Raw genomic sequence first — 23,325 nt, 5'->3', positions numbered from 1 at the left:
CCCGTGTACATCGTGACAGTGCCTGTGCGCTGGGATGACCGAAGTACTGTGCATGGAGGGGAGTTAAGTCATTACACACCAGCCTGCGCTGCTGCAGCTTCCTACCCTGGGCCATCTGGCGCTGGAGAAACCATCTGGCTAGAATTCTGGCACACATTCACACTGCTGCTGAAGCGGCTGGGCCATCTGATGTAAAAGATACCACTCGTAATGGTGCCACTGCAGCATCCTACCCTGGGCCGTCTGGCATAGGAGATGCTATCCGGCTAGGATTGCCACACGCGATCGGGCTCCTGTAGCAGCCCAACCTTAGTACATGGGACGCAAGAGATACCATCTGGCTAGGATTACCACACGCACTCACGTTACTGTAGGGGCCTGCTATGGGGCATAAGATGCCACCTGGCTAGGACATACCGCACGCACTCGCACTCCTAACCTGGAGGATAAGAGATGCCACACAATTAGGATAACACAAAGCTAGGAATAACTTACACACTCGCGCTCCGGCAGTGGCCCACCCTGGGCCTCCTGGCAAAAAAAAAAAAAAAAAAAAAAAAAGACACCCAGAAAGGATTACCGCACGCACTCGCGCTGTTGCAGCTGCCAACCCTGGGCCATGCAGTGTGAAAGTTGTCACTCGAGAAGTATTACCACACGCACTCACGCTGCTGCCTGCCATGGGGTGTAAGATGCCACCTGGCTAGGATTACCATGCGCACAGCAGCAGTCTACCCTGGGCTATGGGGTGTAATAGATGCCACAGAACTAGGATACCACCCAGCTAGAAATACCATACACACTCAGGCTCCTGCAGCGGCCTGGGCCATCTGATGTAGATGCCATCTGGCTAGGATTGCGCATGCGATCGGGCTCCTGCAGTGGCCTACCTTGGGCCATGGAGCGCAAGATGCTACACAGCTAGGATTACCGCACGCACTTGCGCTCCTGCAGCAACCTACCCTGGGTCATGGGGCGCAAGAGATGCCACCTGGCTAGGATTACCATATGCACATGCAGTGGCCTGCCATAGGGCATAAGAGATGCTGCCCTGCTAGGATTACCGCATGCACTGCTGCAGAAGCCTGCCACGGGGCATAAGACATACTACCCAGCTAGGATTACCACATGCACTCGTGCTCCTACTCTGGGCCATTGGGCACAAGAGATACCACTCAGCTAGGATTACCATACGCACTCCCGCAGTGGCCTACCCCGGGTCTTCTGGAGTAAGATGCCACCTGGCTGGGATTACCGCATGCACTCATGCTGCTGCAGCCGCCTACCCTGGGCCATAAGATGCCACAAGCCAAGATTACCGCACGCACCTGCACTGCTTCAGCTGCCTGCCATGGGGCACAAGATGCCAACCGGCTAGGATTAATGCATGCACTCACACTCCTGCAGTGGCCTATTGTGGTGCATAAGAGATGCCACCCAGCCCCTGATTATTCCATACTAGGTGATTGCAGCACTGATGCCTGCAGCTTTAGGTGACTCTAGGCTTTTTGACTGGGGATTACTACATCACACATTCATACTCATGCAACAGCCTACCCTCAGGCATTTGACGCAAGAGATACATCTCACTAGGATACTACACACATTTATGTGGCAGCCTACCTTCAGCCATCAGACTAGCTAGGCCAGCCGAGCCAATTCCAGGGAGCCGATGGTGACAGACTCCAGTCTAGGTGTTTGCAGCCCTGATGATTCCATCCTCTGATTGCAGCATTAGTTGACTAGGCACTTGGGCTCTAGCCTCTGTACCTCTGAGTGAGGAGAGAGACTTTTGACTGGTAATACTACACCACACATTTACACTCATGCTGTAGCCTACCCTCAGCCATCAGACTAGCTAGACCAGCCAACGAACTCCAGGGAGTTGATGGCGATGGACTCCAGCTTTGGCAAATGCAGCCGTGATGCTTCCATCCTCGGTGATTGCTTTTTTTGCAGAGGATGAGGTTGTTGAAAAGAAATTACACACTACATATGAACAATTAATGCATACTGTGTAATACAATACAAGGCAGGCAAGTATAGATGAAGGGGAATCTATCCCCCGAAACACGGCCCCACGACCTGTTGGTGTTTTGGAAGGGTTGGAGAGTGGACAGCAGATGCTGTTAGTCTCTTCTGCTCTAACCAAGATAGAGAAATGATGCCTGCTAGTCTAATAGCTTTTTTGTAGATATCCATCTTTCCAGATAACTGCCTTCATTGGCATATACTTTGTAAGCCCAATCGTAAAACAAAAGAGCACATAGGGCCTGTTTCACTCAGTATAATCAGGGCTGGATTAATGTAGGGCCTGCAGCTCCAGGCACCTACCTTTTTATAGGCCCATCCGGGGGACTGGCTGATCATTAAATGTAAGGGGTATCAATGGACGTACAGTATACAGTTGGGTGCTGCTCCTGAACACAGACAAGGCTTCCAAACACCAGGGTTTTGGGTTTCTAATTTGGTCTGTACTCTGCCAGATGTAGAACGCCAAAAATCAATCCAGATACAATGTTAAAAAAAAAAAAAAAAAAAAAACTAATGACATCTTGGTAAATAAAAAATTTCTTTAATTAAAACACATTTGTTACAAGAATAATGTTTACATCAGAACACACACCAGATTCAGTAACACAAATCAGGCCTCAGTGACCAGGAAGTAATACTTTGCCAATAAAGCGTTGTCCGTTTTTTATCGCACTTATATGCATCTGGCACTGTGCAGAAATGTACTGTTGTAAAGATTTTTGGGTGGACAGAATGGGATAATACTAGTTGGAGGTAAAAAAAAAAAAATGCCATTAATAGAAGAGAATAGCATTTCCACAATAAAAAGACACCTTACATAAAACAGCTTCTAATGAATACAAATAAGTAACTGAAATAGCTCTGGCTTAAAGAGACGCTGTCACATACTGATTAAGGGCAGTCTTCTGACAGCCCACCTTGCCTACCAAGGTATAGTCTCTGCACTCCCTCACTGCATTCCGGCTGAAGGAGTCCACCCTGAGTTTACTTGGGTGGAGTGACAGGACAAGCGCCCCATGTGACAGTGTTGGTGGTTCAATGTCCACTCAGGTACAAGCACTGTCAGGATACGGGGATGGAGAGTCACATGCTCCCTCATACCTGGAGCTCCAGTGTAGAAAGTGCAGATGGGTTAGTATAACTTGCTGATAAATAATAATTTGATTTTAAGGAGATAAAATATTTGAATCATCAATAAACTCAATAAACAGTTGATAAATGGGAAAAACCATTAACAGTTGATAAATAGGAAAGTACAAAAAAAAAAAATATATTCAAAGAAAAAACAAAAAAGGAAAACTAACACAACTAAAGTTGCTTTAGTTTTCCCTTTTGTATATTTTTTCTTTTGGTAATTTTTTTGGTTTTTCTTATTTATCAACTGTTTATTGAATTTATCACTCATTTATTGATTATTCAAATCTTTTATCTCATTGATATTACAATTATTTTATATCAATATTAGCACTGCACTCTCCTTGTTATTTATCTTATTGGAAGTTTAGTATTGAACTTTAGGTGCTGGCTGATTTATTTTTATATTTTATCTTAATATTCACCTCAGTTGTCGATTATCTAGCGCAGTGTTAGCCTTGGGACTTTTTTTCCCCCCTAGTATACCTTGCTGGGCTGGTGGACTTTCAGGTGGCACTGGCACTTTGCGCAGAACGGGAGGAGACAGTGTCTTGTTAAACACTTGACCTTGTATTTATTCTTTAGCAAGGAGACAACATTCATTATTAGGACATTTTAGACCAATCAATGTAGGCCGAATGATTTCAATGCTATGAAGATAAAGATGCAAAATGAAAAGATACAAAAAGGGAAAGATCAGCTGCATTATGAAGTGTGGTCACTGCATGGGACTTGCCAATTGTTCATAAAAAGGCAGTTGTGTCAATTAACAAAAGCCGCCATTGTTATTTCACATTTAAAGAGACCCTGTCAAGACCTATCAATTTTTAAAAATAATTTTCCCCAGAATCATACTTACCTAGGTGGATGCAGCATCGGTCTGATGCTGCATCTGTCCCCTGCTGGCTCTGAGAACCGAGCAAGCAAACACAGCTGATCACTCGGTTCTCAGGGCTCCCTTACCAGATAGTCACCGCTGTGACTATCTGGTAGAGTGCTGGGCTACGGAGGGGGCGGGAGTGGCCAGCTCCAGCTCAGCAGCTTGCTGAGAGGTTGAGTCGGGTGCCGATCCAGGCATATGGTTGCAAACTTTCCTGAGCCTGGCCGGCTCTGACTCCATCCTTGCTGTCAATGGGTCACACGAGTGCAGTACTTCAAGCACTTGTGGTCTTAAATTTGTATTGTGTACTCATGTTGCCAATCTTCAAAACCGACTTTTCTTTAACCAATTGCTTTTTTTCCTAGGAATTCTACACATCTAGACGGTTGGGTTCCCCTGTGCTGACTGATCCAACATTTCACTGCGAGCGGTGAATGTTATCAGTATAACTGAAGAGCACATCCATTGATTTCAGAGCTGTACCACTGGTCATCATGCTCATCACACTTAGATGACTGGAAAATTGCACACCCAGTAATTGGTCAAACACGTGTCAGTTTCTTCACCATTATAGGTTGCGTCTTATTCACGCATCCTATGAATGTACAAATCAGACAGACAGTTCATTCATATGAGAGAATGGCAACAGGTTATATGGTTAAGGGTGTTGCGTTTGAAGCTTTTGGTAGTTAACCAATTTCTCATGACTTGGTATTTTGGGCTCTATAAATCATTACTTTTTCAGCCCTTGAAAGTATTTCAAATTGTTGCAGCCAAACTCAGGGGTAACACCTACTTTAAACCTGTTATATGTTCTCATTCACACAGCATAACTTAAATGGTTAAAAATTGCAGCTCACCTTTATTAGAAATTCAGTTTTGGAAATTCCAGAATTGCAAAATCCTATGTAGTTCTTTGGAGGACAGCTGTATTTGCCATATATAACCCGGTCTGTACTGTACAGGCACATGATAATCATCAGTTATAAACTAGGTGGGCTTCAAGACTGGACCTGTCCTTAGGATAGACTCAATCTGACATTGTTCAAAAATCCTTGACATCAGCCAGGAGGGCCTTCTGAGAAATCTTAAATAGGTAAAACATTTAAATCGGAAATAATTTTTGCTGTGTGAATGGGAACACAAAACATAGTGGGGTTTTCTCAAAATTGACTGCAAAAAGTGGAAATTAACTTTAAAGGGCGCCTTCTGATAACCTCAGACGCCTCAAAAAAATTTTTTTTACACCAATCAGAAACTAAAAGCAAGATTTTAGGCAAACAAAAAAAAAAAAAAAACAAAAAAAAAAACAAAAAAACCCAAAAAACAGACAATAGGCAATAGCATACAAATCAATAAAATTGCACACATTTGGCAAAGTCAACAGAACCATGCAATAAAACTGAAAAAATGTGTAATACATTGAGTAGCACCTACGAATCAAATGGCACATGCATAAGGCTTTTGTAAATGGACACAAATTTCTTCTATATAGCCAAAAGAAGAATGCCTAACAGGAAGTCAAGTTGTGTAGAGATTAATAATCCACATCTGGATCAGATCTGACATCTTAATTTGGAATCAATTTGCTAATGTTACTAATAGCCCTTTCACATGGACCAAGGTCATAAAAGCCTTTCCAAGAATACAGTGGCCAGCTCAAGGGTCTAATGCTCTTGCAAAAAATGGCTGGAAGCAGATTTAAAATAAGAGAACATCAGTTCCACCACCAGTTCAAAACTGCATGCACATTCCCACCAAATGCCAGTAATGATAGCAGTTGTCACATTACAGGCTATGCAAACCCCCTCACATTGCATTCTCCCAACATCTGTTTCAACATGTCTGCCCCTGTGACAGCACTAGCCTTTATACATTTATAAATCCGATTCTCTATACAGTAGTAATTTGAGTTGAAATAGTATTTATTGGAGAATAAGTCATGCTTGCCAGGTGGTTTTGATTTTTGCTACCACTTTATCAACTTCTCAAATGAATTTTAGGCCAAAAAGGCATAATATTCCTTGTATTTACCTTGGCTCCACAGTGGAGTTATGAGATCTCGTGAGAAGTGTACAACCCCCAAACCAGTGGGTCATTCTTTGTAGTGCAATGCCAGGGCACAAAAAGGTAGACGTTCCCATTCACCCCAACACCAGCAAAAAGCAGCTTGTGAGCCACATGGGGTGGACTCGGCCCCGCAGCAAAAAAGGTTAAACCAACTCCAGACAAAAATAAACCAAACACACAACTTTGTTTTTGACAGTGGGGAAGGCATAGAACGTGCAAACGAGATGCTGGACACAATGTTCAAAAAAAGGTAAGAAAAGAAAGTTACTTGAGCCTGAAGCCTTGAGGTTGGCAGATCTCCACAAAATGGGGGGCCCTTTGAAAAGTGGGGGTCATCCAGCTTGAGAAGTCCACATTGGAGCTAATAAGAACTCAAAAAACAGAAGTCTTGGGAGTCTAAATGCTTAATGATTCAACAATACCAAACATCAAAAGGGCATCTATTGCATTTTGGGGGCCAGATAAGCATGCCAAACAGCAATTTGCCGCTGATACTGACAATCTTTCACTGGCCATCATCCTTAAGGCTATCAGTTACAGAGACCAGCTCAGAAGCAGTTTTGAGTCCACGAAAATCAGATACATTGTTTAAGCCATGATGGAGGGCGATTTTCCGGTCCCCGAAAAGAGTTGCCTGCCTTTTGCCTTCTTGTTATTGGTTGAATTACCAAGACATTTGTTTGATGCTCTTGATTAAAAGCAAAGTTTTTGAGGTCTATTTTCCTACTGTAGAGATTTCAGTTCCTCAGGGTGACAAGTGATGGGTATTCTCTCCACAAACTAACATTTTTCAGAAGGGTTAGGAAGGGTTTCTTATCCTACTGTCACAGGGACAGAGTGAGATGAAATCTTTCCACCGACCATAAAAAAAAAAAAAAGAGTTTAGTTTGAAGTGGAACCTAACAAACACACTTTTGTGTGCTAACATTTGGGAAGTATATAGGAGGTTCTTTAATATACATTTGTCAAAGTGTCCAAAAGGAAAATGGTCCATGGGGACTCACAGTAACCAATAAGATTTTTTTCAATTTTGTATAGGAAAATTTGAGCTGTTGCCAAGACAATGTTCTTTAAAAAACTTGTGGCAAACTATCTCCACTGGTAAAAGAAGCAATATTCCACCCAAGAAACCGAAAGGCAAAGGCCAGTGTATTCCAAGAAGCCCTCTGTAACTAGTGGAGCCCTGAGCCAAGTATACTACTTCATACCCTCACACCCTGGAGAAGAATGCTCTTTTAGTAGGACTACAAGTAAACAGACAAAGGAGGCTTTTCTCCCCTGCTGCCATAGATAACCAGTTCATCGCTTCATTGAAATTTCTGTAAAAAAAACAAAAAAAAAAAAAAAAAAAAACCACAAACTATAAAAAGAAACTGGCATTAAGGCTATTAAGGATCCCATGGAGGACTCTTTCTGCCATCAACATCTGTTTCCACATGGTACAGAACATCTGCTAATGTATGTTCAACAACTGCAGTCCATGCCATGTCACTCATCTGTAAAGGAGAAAAAAAAAACAAAAACAAATAAGTTTTCAAGCACTATAGACTGGGCTACATATACAGGATCAGATGGCGTGATATCTGGTTCTCTTTTGCTGGGTAAACGAGACAGCATACAAGGAGGAAGTCTGGCACAAAGGAATATATCAGCATAACAGTTACAGGCCCATATCCCAGAGATGACTAGCTATGGAAGCATTCCCTAGAGCTGGACTGCTACAGGTGCATTCTTCATAGGACAGCTATGGGCCCCATTTCCGACAGGAAGACATGCAAAATATGAGCAACAGGAAACGGCATACTGTGCCAGTATAAGACACTCCTTTGACCACTTCTGCAATTCTCCATACTTCTGGAGTTTAAGAAGGGTAAGTGCTATGTGTTAATTATGCTTACCCTCCCTTCCATGGTGACCTTGGAGGGGGGGGGGGGGTAGTCTGTGGTGCCCCTTTTTTGGTGCACCTGCCTAGCTACACTGGATGTTTTATAATAAAAAAAAAAAAAAAAATTATAAAATATAAATACACACACACTCATCTTACTGTAGGTTAATATTCATCTACATTCTACTCTAGACTGGCTTATAATCCTCCTAAGGTAGTGACGAATGTTACAAAAAAATGTAGAATAGCCGCAACTGTTTTCCCACCGCCTAACTGGCATCCCTATGCCATCTTTGAATATTAAGAACGCTTTATACCAAGGAAAAAGGTGCGGCCAATCTCGAGCACGTTACTGTAGTTTTCATGATGATCTATTTTTAGTTTCTGTATCTCCTGTGTGTCTTAATGGGCTGTTCAAAAAAAAAGGCTAATTTTATTACAGTTTGTGTGTAAAATCTTTGCCTTTGAGTACTGAGATAGTCCATCAATAGCTTTTTGTGTCAGAGTTCTCACTTGATGGTACCCCTTTAACAGAGGATACTGCTTTTGAGGCACCTACTATTTTGTACTTTCTAGCTGTTCTAATTGTGCTTCTGAGTGAAAATCTGTCTAATGCTGTCAAAGTAGGATGCCTAGAATTTCAGGAACAGGGCTCAAAAATTTTCCATAGCAATATGCAAATCTCTTGCTTCAAAAATCCCCCACAATGTGCTAACTTTATGTATGGCTTCCCTCTTTCAGACTTTACATATGGGACAATAACGGACCACTGTACCCAAGGATATTAACATTGCCTTACTCTGTAAAATGTATGAAAAGCAAACAGCTGGCTACAATACAGCAGAACTCCAATTCGCATTGACCAATATAGTTATGCAATGATTTAAAATACACTTAAAACTGACATAGAATAAAACAAAAAACACACCCCAGCAGTGAGTGGCAGGCAGATATACCTGGGTAACATCTCTAATGAGGATAACAAGACACCGCCACCCCAGCTGAAACCCTACCTACTTTCAGGCCATTACATGTCCAAAAAGTAGGTAGTGCTAACATGACTTCAGGATGTGTTACTCTGATCTGCCCATGTAAACAAGGCAGATTGCCGATCTGACAGAGGAGAACAGATCTTGTGTTCCTGGATCTCTGTTCAGTCAGAGCAATCCCCATGCAGTTCGTAAGCACCAGCTAGGGTGGAAGTGTGAAAAGCGTCAGTTAGGTGACAGATTTGGCTGCCGCAATACCCCCCAAAAAAATTTATATGAAAATGGCCATAAAAATATCCCATAGTTTGTAGATGCGATAACTTTTGCGCAAACCAATATATACTTATTGGTATTTTTTTTTACCAAAAACATGTAGCAGAATACATATTGGCCTAAATGGATGAAGAAATTTGATTTTTTATTGGATATGTACTATAGCAGAAAGTAAAAAAAGGATTGCTTTTTGTTTAATGCACAATCGCAAAAAATGACTTGGTCATGAAGGGGGAGGCGGCAACCTTCCAGGTCTGAAGTGGTGAAATATGTTTTGGATGCTTGTGTTTTAAAATAAAAAATTACTGACTAAGCTTCTATTTTAACCATTGTCAGGATAGATAACTGAACGATAGTGGGCGATTTGCTCACATCAGCTGTTGATTAAAGCACTTAAACAGGAAGTTTTCACTTGCTGATGTCACTCAGTCAAAAAACGGTAGTTCTGAGAATTGTCAGCCGATTATGTCACCTCTACAATAAAAAGAGCTTTGTGCTGTGCTGTCTGGAATTTGGAGTTCTGCTGTTTCTCTAGAACCAGAATGTCAGCTCATCGTCAAAACTACAAAAATACAGACCTTCACACTTGATGGTCTCCTACTGAAAGATCATATTGTTTTGTGAAAACCATCTTACATAACATGGTCCAGCCATTCTTGCGATCAAATAATCTCTATGTCGTATTATGGTTTTATATATCTATACACTTTCATATGCAGCCTAAACACCCCCACCTCCAGATGCCTGCAAAATGTTCACTGAGCATTATGCAATACAATACGTATACGAAAATAACACTTCAGGCAGTTAAAAAAAAAAACAAAACAAAAAAAAAAAACCATTATATAAAGGTTTTTCTCTAGATGATTTTGAAATTCTACTCGAATAGCCTCTGATGCATTTTTAGGTTATGACATGCATAGAAAAAGTCAGTAGGATTTTCTTTACTGTCACAACATACTCTATTGCATTGAACAGCACTGCCAGTCTAACATGTTTACAGGAACCGGGAGCAGGAGAGAAGTGTTCCAGGCAGGTTACAGGAGCATGGGAAGGTCCCCAGCAGTGCAATGACGCTCACACTCTCCAGCTAGCTGGCAGGAAACAAGGTGTGCAATAAACAAAGCAGGAAAGTGATAGTTTACTGCATAAGCTGCCATAACATACCAATTGCATTGCGGTATGGGGGCAAGGGAAGTGCTTAAGCTGCACCAGTGCTTGACATTCATCAGTGGGCCCCTGTGAAATAATAATTTGAGACCCTATTCAACTACTGCCCAAGTGCAACACACTTTTTTCCAGATAAAGGCAGAAAGTAGGCTTTTTGATATCCTCTCACATGGTGTAATATGCAACCAAGATCAGACAGTAAACCCTACTCAGTTCCCATTAACCTGGTCCACGTCCAGTAAATATCTTCCCTTAAATCTCAAAGGGCCCCACTGTAACTGCACAAATGGTATGCCATCTCTGATCTACACTATGGGGAAGCAGACTTCACAGGAGATCCAAGTAGCACAGTACATAATGTGTGGATGTCCCCATACCAGCTATCGCCTACAGTTATTTGGTTAGCAGGTTAGATTGTTACTTTACTTGTTTGCTTTTAACCACCACCCAACTGGTTACTCATCATATGTCAGTAATAGGGACACTGGTGGGATTATAACTTTTTTTTTTCTCCAGACAGAAATGAATGAAGCAGATATTCCTGAATCAGCACTTACTGGACGGAATGACAAATCCTTTGGAGGGTACTTGAAATGTGGTCCAAAGTTTATAGAAACCTGCAAAACATAAAACAAAATTCACAAATTATATGCAATCAACCAAGTTTTTAAATGGCATTTATTACTCGTAATTGTGTTTGTACTATGCTAGTTTTGGTTCCGGTACTTTGGCAGTTTGAATATATCTCAGAGGAACCAAAAACAGAACTACCAAGTCTTCTCCCTGGTTGCTCCTATTAAATTTCTGGATGGTCACTGGCCAACCTCCACCAAGAAGATGAAAGAAAGCTGTCAAACGTGTGCTACAGCATGTGATAACATTTGTCAATGAACTGTCTGACATATTCTCAACTATCAAAGTCTAAGGCTGGCCATAGATTATGTAATTTTCTTCAACAGTGGGTTTAAAGAAAATTGCTCGATTCCTCCATCAACAGTCAGTGTTGCTGTTGGAATTCCTCCCGATGCACTATTGTATGACAGTGGCAGGTTTCCCCGCTGTCAGAATACAATGATCACTGTTAGCAGCTACAGCACAAAAAACCCAACATGCCCGGATCTCTGCTAAATTTCAATCCGTCTATGACTGGCACTTCCCACAGTGCATGCTGGGAAACTGCTGTAGGTGCCCCACTACTTGGAAGTGAGCTTTTTTTGCAAAATCGCAGTCTGCTCATTTTTAAGTAAAATATATATATTTCCTCCCAGACAACTTTACAAACTCAAAGAAAATCTACAGCTGAATATCCCAGTTATTGCACAAAAAAAACCCCCAAACAAACAATAGGGGAATGACCCATCTAATATCTACATAACTAATAGTTTTTATTGTTCTGCTGCAATTGAAGAGGATAAGGAGGCAGAGGGATTCATCTTGTTTGAATGAAGCCATCAGGTTGTTAGGAAGTTATAATAATCCCTGTCCATAACAGCTAAACCAACTTCTTGTATCAACTAAGCACCACTTGGTGTATGGCAGCTGTAAACAGACTAGATTGCAGGAGTTTGTGTCACAGTGGTGTTCTGAGGAGCTGAATGACCGGTATTCTGCTACTGCTGTCACGATGACAATGTACACTTCCAAAAACGCACTACGATGGTCTTTACTAGAAAAGCCAAGAACCAGGCAACTCTACCTGCAGCAGCTGAAAGCTGGCAGAGAGGAGAAGGAAATGCCAGCTTTCAGCTGAGTCACACAAACCAGTTTCAGTAATTTACCCCACCCGTTACACTGATCACCAGCTCTGTCCACATGGGATTCCCTGCTGCCAAGGCCCCCGCTTTGTGCCCCCTGCCATGCAATGTGCTCCCCCCACCTAAAACTGAGTCTTTGCCCTGGGTAGAAGAAGGTCTAGCTTCGTCACAGCCAAGAACTGTATGACCATATCAAACCTACTCCTTTATAGTGTTATCCATGAGACTAGAACACAGGTGCACTTGGGCTACATCCGATTTCAAGAATTTACATGCACCAACCAGTTTAAAAATGGATGGTCAAGCAGTATTTAGGCAAGCCTAAACTCAAAATTCAAGTCTATTAGGAAGGTATTAGCATGTGTTTGTATACTACAAACATCTGCTGTAACAGCTACACCTTGTGGCGCTTGGCTTTAAGGTCCATGCACTGGGGTGCTGGAATTTATCCAAAGACAATGATGAGTGACACCAGAGCTTGTAGTGCACTGTGTGGGTCACTTAATCTAGAACCAAGTGTAGCGCACTACCCCCGTAGGAGCGGTTAGTTCATTCTTTTCTGTAGTGTGACCCCATTACCCCTTCCCTGTATGAATCATACAGCAAACACTCCAGAACAGTAAAACTTTATTCCTTTCTCTTGATGCATGACAGAAAAGAATGTGCAATATGTACAGTCTGTATCTTCAAGTAGTATGAGCTGCCTCTACATCTTTGACATCTGTAATGGTAGTTATAACCTTTTCCCTTAGGGAACTTAGTGCTTCTCTGAAAAACACTTGGTAATGGATGCTGGAAGTACCAGGCCTCACCTGCATATGTTGACTCCTGCGATCCCACCATGCCAGTTCAGGAAAAGTCCAGGCATACCCCGATCTACTGCATCCTTTTGACAACCACTTCCTGCTATACTTTGCATCTTTTCTCCCTCCTGTTTACTGCTACTTCCCAACTGTACAGCACCTCCAAATTATGTCCAAAGAACGGTACTCTGAATAAAGTTCTTAGGCTGACTGATTGGATTCCTCCAGGGTGTTAATTCTGTAAGGCCCAACTCCCTTTGCACAGACTTCTGTATTGACCCGCACACCAATGCTCTTTGCGAGGTATTGATTCTTTAAGGCCAAGATCTGCACCTCCTCCTTCAAGACCCGCACTTTAACACCCACCAGTCTTTGGAAATACCATTTCCCTGGGTTTCCACTCACTTGTACTCCTTATCAACAGTCCACGATTGCCACAGAATGTAGAACACCCAATCTTCCTCCTGTTAGTCATAGCAGTTTCCTCCTGATGTCTCCTCCCCCGCATGGCATGTTTCCCTCCCCAGAGGAGAGATATCCTGAGCTGCACCAGCCCCTACATGCGGTCTTAAAATTCCCATCCTCCTTTTGAGCATGTGACCCACAGTTTATATAGGGCTGAAAGCCCCTGCCCATTCAAATTAACGATTGGTTCAGGGTGACCTACACAAACTGCATTCTGTGTGCAACCCTTGCTCCATCCAGAACCTCTCACTGGAAGAACAGGGCATCAGAATACAGGTGGTCACACCCTCCTGCTATTCTGTAATTCCTCCCAACCAATTTGACCCAACCAGGTTTAAACCAACAGAGTAAAAACACTGGCAATTTTACCTGACACTAATCCCATCTGCCTACTTTAGCACACACCCAAGTAGGTGGGCGCTACATAAGCATCCATGGGACTGTTATGGCAACATAAGTCTATGCAGATGCTTTTAACCCTACCCATCCTACCTCACTCAAAAGACTTAATCATAAAAAAAAGTTAAACACCATTCTGCATTAAAAATCAAATCAGATTTTAAATGGCCAATTTATAAAATCGTATCAACTCAGATTCTTAGGGGCCAATTTATATTGGAAAATGGATAATGCTATCTGCACTCTGCTAAAAGGCTGTGTCACTCCACAATGTTGCAAGCATGCTATACAGCACAGTGCTTGTGCTGTGTAGTTTGGCCCCCTGTAACACCTGAAATACCTGGCTGATCGTGCCAGTTTCTGCCCTCCCCTGTAAACTGACCACGATCTATAATGGCTGCTGAGCCCTGACATCAAGGTCAGTTTGCGTTCCTCCGTCACCCGCAGCCTACTCTGTGTGTGTGTTCTCCTCCCTTCCCTCCAGCTCTAAAAATAAGAGTTTTCCTTCTATAATTCCGTCTGTTATAGAACAGTAAGATCCACAGTAAATGTCATTTATAAGAATTTGCTGTATAATACCTCATTTCAAAGCGCCGCTCGGCAGTCACGTGACTGCCCGCCGGTCTCATCCCCTCTTCCCCAGCACATCCCCCTGCAGCTATCCCATTGATAAGGGAGATCAGTGGGCAGTCACCTGAGTGCCAAATGTAGCTTTGAAATAGGGCATTATGCCACAAATTATTATAAACGACATCCACTGCAGAGCTTACTGTTATATAACAAACAGAGCTAAAATAGGAAAAATTCACTTAACACTTTAAAACACTAATTTTTAGCATGCCAAGCAAATCTGTATGCCAAGGCCATACCACTGCTTTGACCCCCACCAGAGTTGGCCAACTGCTTACTGAATTCCAGCTGATTCCCACTAACTTTGCTGCAATTTGTTTCCTGGGTGGCCCTGTTTTGCAGAAAATTCTGACAATCAAATGCAAATCACTGTTAATGTATTCTGACAGCCACAGGTGCTGGCTGTCCCAATAACCAGTCAGTACTGTAGATATTCATCCATTGTTCAGCTATAGGATACAGAGAGAATCTTAACCACTTACAGACTGCCCGCTGTCGTTACATGGTGGTAATTTGAAGAGGGATATAGTTATGGCAGCAGCTAGCTACCATAACCCTGGTATCCTCTTCAGCGGGCGGTCCGCTTTCAGAAAAAAGTGGTCTCTGCGGCGGATTGGCCGCAGGATCACTTTCATCAGCGGCGGGAGGCCCCCCCCGGCCTGCCACACTCCGGTGACCTCCGCCATTTACCGGAGCCGTTGTTAGCGGCGGAGACGATCAGATCCGGTCACGTCTGGTATGGAGATGTGAGGGGGAAGAGGGCCCCCAACCTGTCTCCATACCACTGCAGGGCAGAAGCTATGTCAAAAACGTCACTTCTGCCCATAGCTCTTAAAAAGGGACTTTTCTCCAAATGACATTTCATTTTTTTATTGCTTTTTAGTGTAAACATGAGATCTGAGGTCTAGCCCTAGGTCATTCATATAAAGTACAGCACATACTTACAGTACAGCCCTTGTATAGTGATATGGCAGGAAAATATACACCTTCAAAAACATCTTTATAGGCCACACCCTGGTTGACACCATTCTTAAAGAATACAATCTGAAACAAAAAAAAAAAAAAAAAAAACAAACAAACATGGATGAAAGAATGAAAGACGACCTGCTGCATAATTTAGTGATACATATTTCCCTAATCTAAAATGTTACAAAGATCAGTCAAGGACAATTCTAGGTTCACTGAGTACAGGAGCATACCTCCCCTAAGGCAATTTCCACCATTTACCCTGTACATTCAGAAGACTGTTACTTCAATGAATTTACCCAATGCCCTTTAAAACCAGGAGCTGCCATCTCAGGCTTCATATGCAGAGTTTAGAAAACCATCAGGTCAATAAAGTCTATAAGGACTTCAAGGGCTGCAGGAGATCGAAACCTCAGCATTAGCACATAGAAATTAACCAAAATCAGGTTACATGCACCCAAGTGTGAGCTGTGAAATTGCTTTTCTAAGAAAGAAACCAGATGTTGCATGAAACCGGATTCATTCACCACTACAGGTTCAAACTCTTAAAGATTCGCTTTCCAAACCAAGCTGCGCAGATAAAGAACCACTCTATTTAGGTTTGCAAACACAGTGGGAGAAATGTTACCTTTGTACCTTGGTGTGCTATGAAGTGATTCTGTTGCAAAGACTAGTGGAGGATGCAGGCATCAAACACCTAGAATTGCATTGGGAAACCAAAGAATTTTTTTTTGGCAGCTTGCTCTGCAATGACTGAAGGTTCCACAAACTGGCCCTGGGACAAGAAAGTATAAAAGTCTCCTAAAAGGAGCTTTTCATTTAAGCAACAGGGTTGCTTTAAGTTTGGTACAACCAAAACTATGGTTAGGTCTCTACCAGAACATAATATACTGTACCAACTCCATTCTAAAAAACAAGTCTCCATTTAATATATAGAAGGGCACAGCCCAACTCCCTTTAGTTCTATCTTCAAGCGCATTAGAGAGATCACCCCAAAAACTTTAGTAAGGCTATAACATTTGCAGAGTCTGGATGAGAAACCAGGCAACTGGTCACTGCCACCCCATTTCCATGTATCCCTGTGAAGGTGACCTTTAGGAGGAAGAAAAGGAAGAAATTGTGGCCAATAGCAACACGTGTCCTAACTTAAATCCATGCTCACTACATGCTACTGCCATTCTGGTCTGCCAGCAACTTTATATATTGAATTTTAAAAAAATACACTATGTGGCCAAAGGTTTGTGGACACCTTTTATTTATTTTTTTTAGGACATTCCATTCAAAAACCCTTAGCATCCATCTGGATTTGTCCTCTTCGAGGCTTTAACAGCCTCTACTCTTGAAAGGGCTTTCCACAAAATTTTGGAGTTGGTCTGTGGGAATTTATGCAAGAAGAGCATTTGCAAGGTCCAAAGTACCAATGTTTGGTTAGCAATCAGGTTCAGTAGGGTTGAGGTCCGGCCTCTATGCAGTCCACTTGAGTTCCTCCACACCAAAATTGTCAATCCAGGTCTTCATGAAGATGGCTTTGTGTACAGGGCACAGTCATGCTGAATACTAAAGGGCATTCCCCAAACTGTTGCTGCAAGTTGGAGTGTACAATTGTCTGTCATTCTATGCTGTAGCATTAACAGTACCCACTCACTGGACACATCTGAACGCAATAATTTGCAGAACTGTCCATATACTTGTGCCTGAACTTTGGATGGAGCTGCTTACTAAAAACAAAAGCAAGCCTTTGTTTCCACTAGCAAAATAGAGACTTGCCACTCACCTCACTGCCAGGTGTTTGCTTTAAATTTTTCTCAGCTTTATCCACAAAATCCTTTTCTTCAAAGTACAAGTAACTCTTGAATTTGATCAATGCCTTTGAGAGAGCAAAAAAGATGAAATGAGAATTCCTCCCAACACTAGAACAGACAACCTACAAGCCTGTCTGATAACATGGAATGCTGCATGGCAGACGAATTTGATCAGTTCTCTTGGCATGGCTTGCCCTTCCTTTTGTGCATCTATTACACTGTTGCTTTAAAATTATTTTGATTACCTTTATTGCGGTCAAAAGAAACGTAAACATGCTTGTGACAGCAATAGGCATGTGACAGGTACTCGTTATGGGGCGGGGGCGATCTGGGGTCAATAAGACCCCAATCCCTTCTCTGCATAAAAGCATTCAAATCAAGATGAATGCCTTTGATTTTTTTGAAAATGGTGTTGTTGACAACCAGGTAAACCAGAAGTGATATCACTTTCGGGTTACTATAGTAAGCAGCCAAAGTTGATCCTGGCTTTGTTTGGCTGTCCGGCCAGCCAGCGGACATGCCGGCTGGTAGCTCAGGGAGAGCCCAAGCAGGCCACGGAAGGCGATACAACCACTTAACGATGACATACCAGGTTAAAAAAAAAAAACCACGTCATACTTACCTGCTCTGTGCAGTGGTTTTACACAGAGCAGCCGCAATCCTCCTCCGGTCCCCCACCAGTGCTCCCGCCTCTCCCTCCTGCCAAGTACTGCTTGTTAAGGGAGCTGCTCGGTTTCCATTCACACACGTGGCTTGGCCCGCCCTCTCTCCCCTCATTGGCTGTGATTGACAATAGCGGGAGCCAAACTGCTCCGGCTGCTGTCTCAGCCAATTATGGAGGAGGAGAACTGGTGAGAGAATCTGCTCTTGCATGTCGCTGGATCAAGATGGGGCTCAGCTAAGTATCAGAAGGGCCGGGGGAGCTGATGTACACAAGGTTTTTTTACCTTTATGCATAGACAATACAAGCCATTAACTCTTGCAGTGCAAGTACAGCCCAACTGCAAGGGATCGTTTTTCTTTCATTTGTCTGTAGTTGGGCTTTAACAGCTTCGTAAAACTGCTGTTTTTACATTAGAAGGCAGGTTTACAAGATTTTTTTCCCCCTCAAGATTTAGAACAATGGCAAAGGCAAAAGCATGACTGCAAGTATTCCATAAATATTATGCAACTTGAAGGACGGAGGTTTTGTCCGAAACTGTACAGTCATATTTGTATATGCATGGAGATTGAAGTAAAGGAGTTTGAGAGTCTGTATTGTGAACCTTGAAGATGAATTTTTGTACAATGCATGTAGCTACAGAGAGGAACGAAGGCCCGTTTTAAAACGGATTTTACTGCTTGTTCAGGCTATATACACTAGGGTTCATAGTCTGGACACAGGTTCACTATAAAATGCATTTATAGGCCAACTTTATATATTTTACAACTGACTGTATAGGACTTTGAGACTCTATTGTGATAGAGACACCATGGAATTGTGTTTCACCAGACACATTCAGTCCCTTGGCATGAACACCCTTTCTATTCTAGTGCTCACATATGTTCATCCCAGAATTACACTGGGCGATTAAGAAATTCTATGTCACAACATACCTTGTCTTTGTAGGTGTCAGGCATAGCATGAGCAGTCTCGGTTTCATCTGGCAGGCAGATATAAAATCCCAATGTGTCGCCCTGTCCATAAGAGTCAGAGTAATGCTTTCCAATAGACTGGTGAAACTTTGTGCCTTTCTTGCTGCGCCAGGAGTAGCTGAATTTATCATAACCTAGAGGAGCCTGAAGATTACCTGAATATAAAGAAAGATGACACATTACAAGTCAATTTCAATAGGAACAGATTTTATAAAGAAACATAGAAGAGCGATGACAAAAATATTAGGTCTATCGAGTCTGCCCTATTTATGACAGAGTATAGATCCAGGCTGATCCCCAAGCATGTTTAAGGCTAAATTTACCTTTTGAGCAGGTTATACATTACACCCGTGTTTAGGGTGCAACATGCTCCAGCACCTCCAGCCACAGTCCCCCTCACCCCTTCCCCTTGACAGCGAGTGGGGGTTGCTCGGCCACATTTTAGAACCAGCGTGACTGTGCGGGGCTCCACCCACACAGCAGCATCACTCAAAGAAATCTGAATGAGACACTTTTAAGTCCTGTCTGCCACTGTGACAGCTTGTAGCTTTCAAACGGAAAGCATATACCACAGGTACAGGCAGAAATCTGTAGGCAGTGTCTGCAGGAGCATGACATTGTACCCGCAAACTGCTTATAGCAGGTGCAATACGCTGCTGATTTAATATATAGGGGGAAAAAAAAAAAAAGTATACATACATAGCCATTGCATACATTTCCTTGTGCAAGATCTTGAAGGAAAGTGTTCAGTAGGTCGTATATGAAGCAAGTTTCTTTCCTGCAACCACAGGTTTGATTCTCCTCATCAGTGTTGACAGGGGAATCCTTCTGAGCCAAGCCGTCCCCGCTGGGAGAAGACCATGGTTACTGCTAGCGGCTATACCAGCTAAGTTGATCAACTTAGTACATTCAGCCTGCCCATACATGGTTGGGACCTCAGCCGGGTCCTGCTGAACTGGCCAAAATTGGAACAGTCAATGGACGGCCTTAGTATTTCTTAATTGGAAGTGTGGCCTCAATCCCTGGGGCTTGTTTTACTATAAAAATCTAGTGAGACACACAATCTGATGTAACACTAGTATTCAACTAGCATAAAAGATGAGGAATGCTCTATTCATCTGTACATTTGCCCATCTTACCTAGTGCCTGAGACCAGCCCAGTCTGGCAGCTGTTTCGGGTGGCAGGTCATCTATAAATATTTCAAAATACCAGGCCCCTTTGCGTACACCATGGGATGCTCTGACCATAGAATAGCCCTTCTCTCCTAATACAGTCAGTCGGTCATCTGAGATCTTTAACTGGGGAGCTGATAAGAGAAACCCAGGCATAAGTAAACGAAGCACAAATAAAATGCATTTACATAGACATCAGATTGATATGCACTTAGAAAGCTCCTTACCCCTGTCATGTAAGGCGAGCAGCACTCTTTCATACAGACAAGCTCGGTACAGATCTCCCGGGATCGGTTTTCCAGCCCAACAGTCCAACTCCAGTTTCTCAGGATCGGGTGCATGTGGATCTGGCTCTGCCAGTATGTACCTATACCCATCTTTGTTAAAGGGGTGCTCAAGTGGGTAGCCATGAGGAGGAAGACGCTGTGCTGCAAACAGTGGATCGCTAGAAAAAGATAATCTACAGTAAAATTATTGAATACCGATCTCTATGAACTTCCATGGCTGCAATAGTCCCCTAATAGCACCAAGAATCAACCGAGGAAAAAAAAAAAAAAAACCAAATGAACAGTTCTGCAGTTGAGCATTGGTGTTAAGAACTAAAACAAGAGACTCATGTTGCATTTCCAAGGAAGAACTTTTATATTTGCAATGTATAAGGGTGGTATTCAAGAGATTACTTATTTTAATAGGACCCTGTTAAGTCTCCAAAGGCTTTAATAAAGCAGGCATCAATAATAGAAGACAGCATATACTCACATTCCTGGTGGCCCTTTTCATCTCCTACACTGCAGTGATATAGGGAGGCAAAAAGAATCAGTGCGTGGTGAGGATACAGGGATCCGCTGACACTGAAGTGTCAAATGCCAAAGAAGTTTACTCTAAAGATAGGAGAAATGGCCCGCCGCTGACTTTAAAATAAGATCTGACCAGGTCAACCAAGGAAGCCAGTCAGATTCTGCTTCCCTGCCATTAGCACTGACCAGGAGTCATACATATCTGGAAACCCTGGAAAACAGGATTGGTGTAATTCTGTGTCCCCAGTATTCATTAAAGCAGATTGTAATGGAGTGTAAAGCAGTTCAGAAGCTGCTGCCAGTAAAATGATAAAAAAAAAAAAAGAAAAAAAAAAAAAAAAAAAGACGGACACCTTTCCATAGAGCCCTAGAGGCGATCATTTCTAGTTACCTGACCTTTACCCTCTTGATTCAATACCCATGTCCCTTACCTGAAAGAAGAATGCAAATAAGGATGTCCAACTCTACTCCATCTTAACAGATATGCATACTTGTTCCAGGACAGCGACTCAAACCTTACAGAACCCAGCTGGTCACTCTACTAGCCAGACAACGAAACACTTTGATGTGTCTTTCAGGAATTAAATACTTACAGTGGGCAGAGTTTCAAAAAAACATGGGACACAGGAAAGGCAAGAATATTTCCCCTTTTACATGCAAAGCTTCCTCCCCCCCTTTGACTGCAGATACAAGTGAATTGTGCACCATCCATTGGTTACTCATTGTCATGCTCAATGATACCAATTTCCAGTAGTTTTCTTCTAAATCAGGTGAGGGGGGGGGTGAAGAATGAAGAAAGGATAAGGTCCCTTCACTCAGATAATCCACCATCTCCGCTGCCACTGTATAGAAAACACAGTGCTTGTATAAGGCAGTATGTGACCCATTGACATGCATCAATGCAGCAGCACGAGATCCCTGATAACCCAAGTGTATCAGGAAGGGGTTGGGTGTCTTGGAAAAACAGTGTCACTATGTCCCAACAGTGTATCTTTACATTAGATGAAGTCTGCGCTTATGTACAGATGGACTGTGCTGAGACCCAGCTCTCAAGTAATAGAGTGGGGAAACTGTAGATAAGTGGGTAACCAGTAAAAATCAAGCAGCAGCGAGGATAATGCTTCACATCTCCTTCAGCCAAAATCTTAGATAAAGTATCCCTTTAACCATGAAAACCGGGCAGGCCTGGTAGAAGCCAAAACGCAATAATTTTCCCCTAAAGCATGGAAGAGACATATCTTACCTTCGGGCTCGTTTTGCTGCATTAGTAGCACCTCCATCTTGCTGCTTGCGCTTTGCTCCTCTACCCTTTGCAGAACTGGCAGCTGCTGCACCTACAAGGCAACAATTTAAAAACCATGAGAAAAAAAAAAAAAATCACAGGCATATTGAGAGGATTCCCTAAATGATTACTGCATGCCAAAGTCCATATAAGACAGCTATATTTATATGCAAATCTCAACATTTCAAAAGGGTATCTTGGCAGCACCACTTCCAGGTCAAGATTTTTTAATTGAAAAAGCAAGTTTTTATTGAATGATCTTGGCAAATAACTCCAAGAAAAGAGTTACAACTGGTAACATAGCTGGTGGCACAGTAATGTAAAAACCACAAAGTATACAGAGACTGGAAAAGAGGGCAGTATCTTACATAGAGATCCAATATCACAATGCAGCACAGTATACATCCATACGTACTGTGCACAAGACATTATACCTGGACAACCACAATAAAAATATGCAAAGGAATGCTTGGTTCCATGAGACCACCCAAATCCAAATACACACACACCCCAAAAGGGAGAAGAACAAAAATGATCTATTCACATGCATCAGGGGACTGCAGCCATCTATACCAAATCTTGTATTTATTGGGGCACCCCCTATGCAAATAAATGTCAAGAGATAAGGAATGGAGGTCAGCTATCCAAGCCTGTGCTATAGGTGACAGAGCTTGCATCCACCCACAGGTAATGAGCTTTCCAGCTGCAAATAAAGTTTCCTGATGGAATGTAGTCATTTGTCACAATCGGGATTAGGCAGGAGACCCAACAAGGGCTTAGGTGTAGGGAACGTGGAGAACCCATCTGGTCATGTAGAAATGGCATAATCTCTGCCCACAACCCTTAAATTCTAGGGCAATGCCATACAAGATGACTTAACGTGCCAGGGGCCATTAGACATTTAGGGCACAAAAAAAAAAAAAAAAAAAAAAAAAAAAAAAAGGTTGCCAGCCAAACACACCGTATGTAGAATATACAGTTGTACTAGGCAGTCAAGCGATTTTGGGAGACACCTATTCAGTTTTCCAAAATCTCACCCCACTCATCCAATTCCCCAATATCAGGTTCCCACTGAGCTTTAGGAGCATAGGACAACTTAGAGGCTGAATGCGTAAGTAGGATATTGTAAAAATTAGGAGATCAATTTTTCGGGGCTCATCATCACGCAAGACCTCCAGAGTATC

General features: G+C 42.6%; 1 protein-coding gene across 1 annotated transcript in view; it reads right to left on the bottom strand.

Annotated features, from left to right (window-relative positions):
• Positions 1 to 2,559: 2,559 nt before the first annotated feature.
• The window catches only part of ASH2L (ASH2 like, histone lysine methyltransferase complex subunit), a 66,737-nt gene continuing 45,971 nt past the window's right edge, over positions 2,560 to 23,325 (bottom strand). The window contains exons 9-16 of the mRNA XM_073622361.1: positions 22,103 to 22,193; positions 20,290 to 20,507; positions 20,029 to 20,196; positions 18,851 to 19,044; positions 17,227 to 17,319; positions 15,432 to 15,530; positions 10,993 to 11,052; positions 2,560 to 7,614 (exon numbers count right to left, since the gene is read on the bottom strand). Coding sequence (XP_073478462.1) covers positions 7,507 to 7,614; positions 10,993 to 11,052; positions 15,432 to 15,530; positions 17,227 to 17,319; positions 18,851 to 19,044; positions 20,029 to 20,196; positions 20,290 to 20,507; positions 22,103 to 22,193 — 1,031 coding nt within the window. The 3' untranslated portion in view covers positions 2,560 to 7,506. The remainder of the gene's footprint in view (positions 7,615 to 10,992; positions 11,053 to 15,431; positions 15,531 to 17,226; positions 17,320 to 18,850; positions 19,045 to 20,028; positions 20,197 to 20,289; positions 20,508 to 22,102; positions 22,194 to 23,325) is intronic.

The sequence above is a fragment of the Aquarana catesbeiana genome, linkage group LG03, assembly GCF_042186555.1.
Source record: "Aquarana catesbeiana isolate 2022-GZ linkage group LG03, ASM4218655v1, whole genome shotgun sequence".
Lineage (NCBI taxonomy): Eukaryota > Metazoa > Chordata > Amphibia > Anura > Ranidae > Aquarana > Aquarana catesbeiana.
Note: the sequence above shows the minus strand (reverse complement) of the source record. Positions and strands in the feature narration are given on the sequence as shown.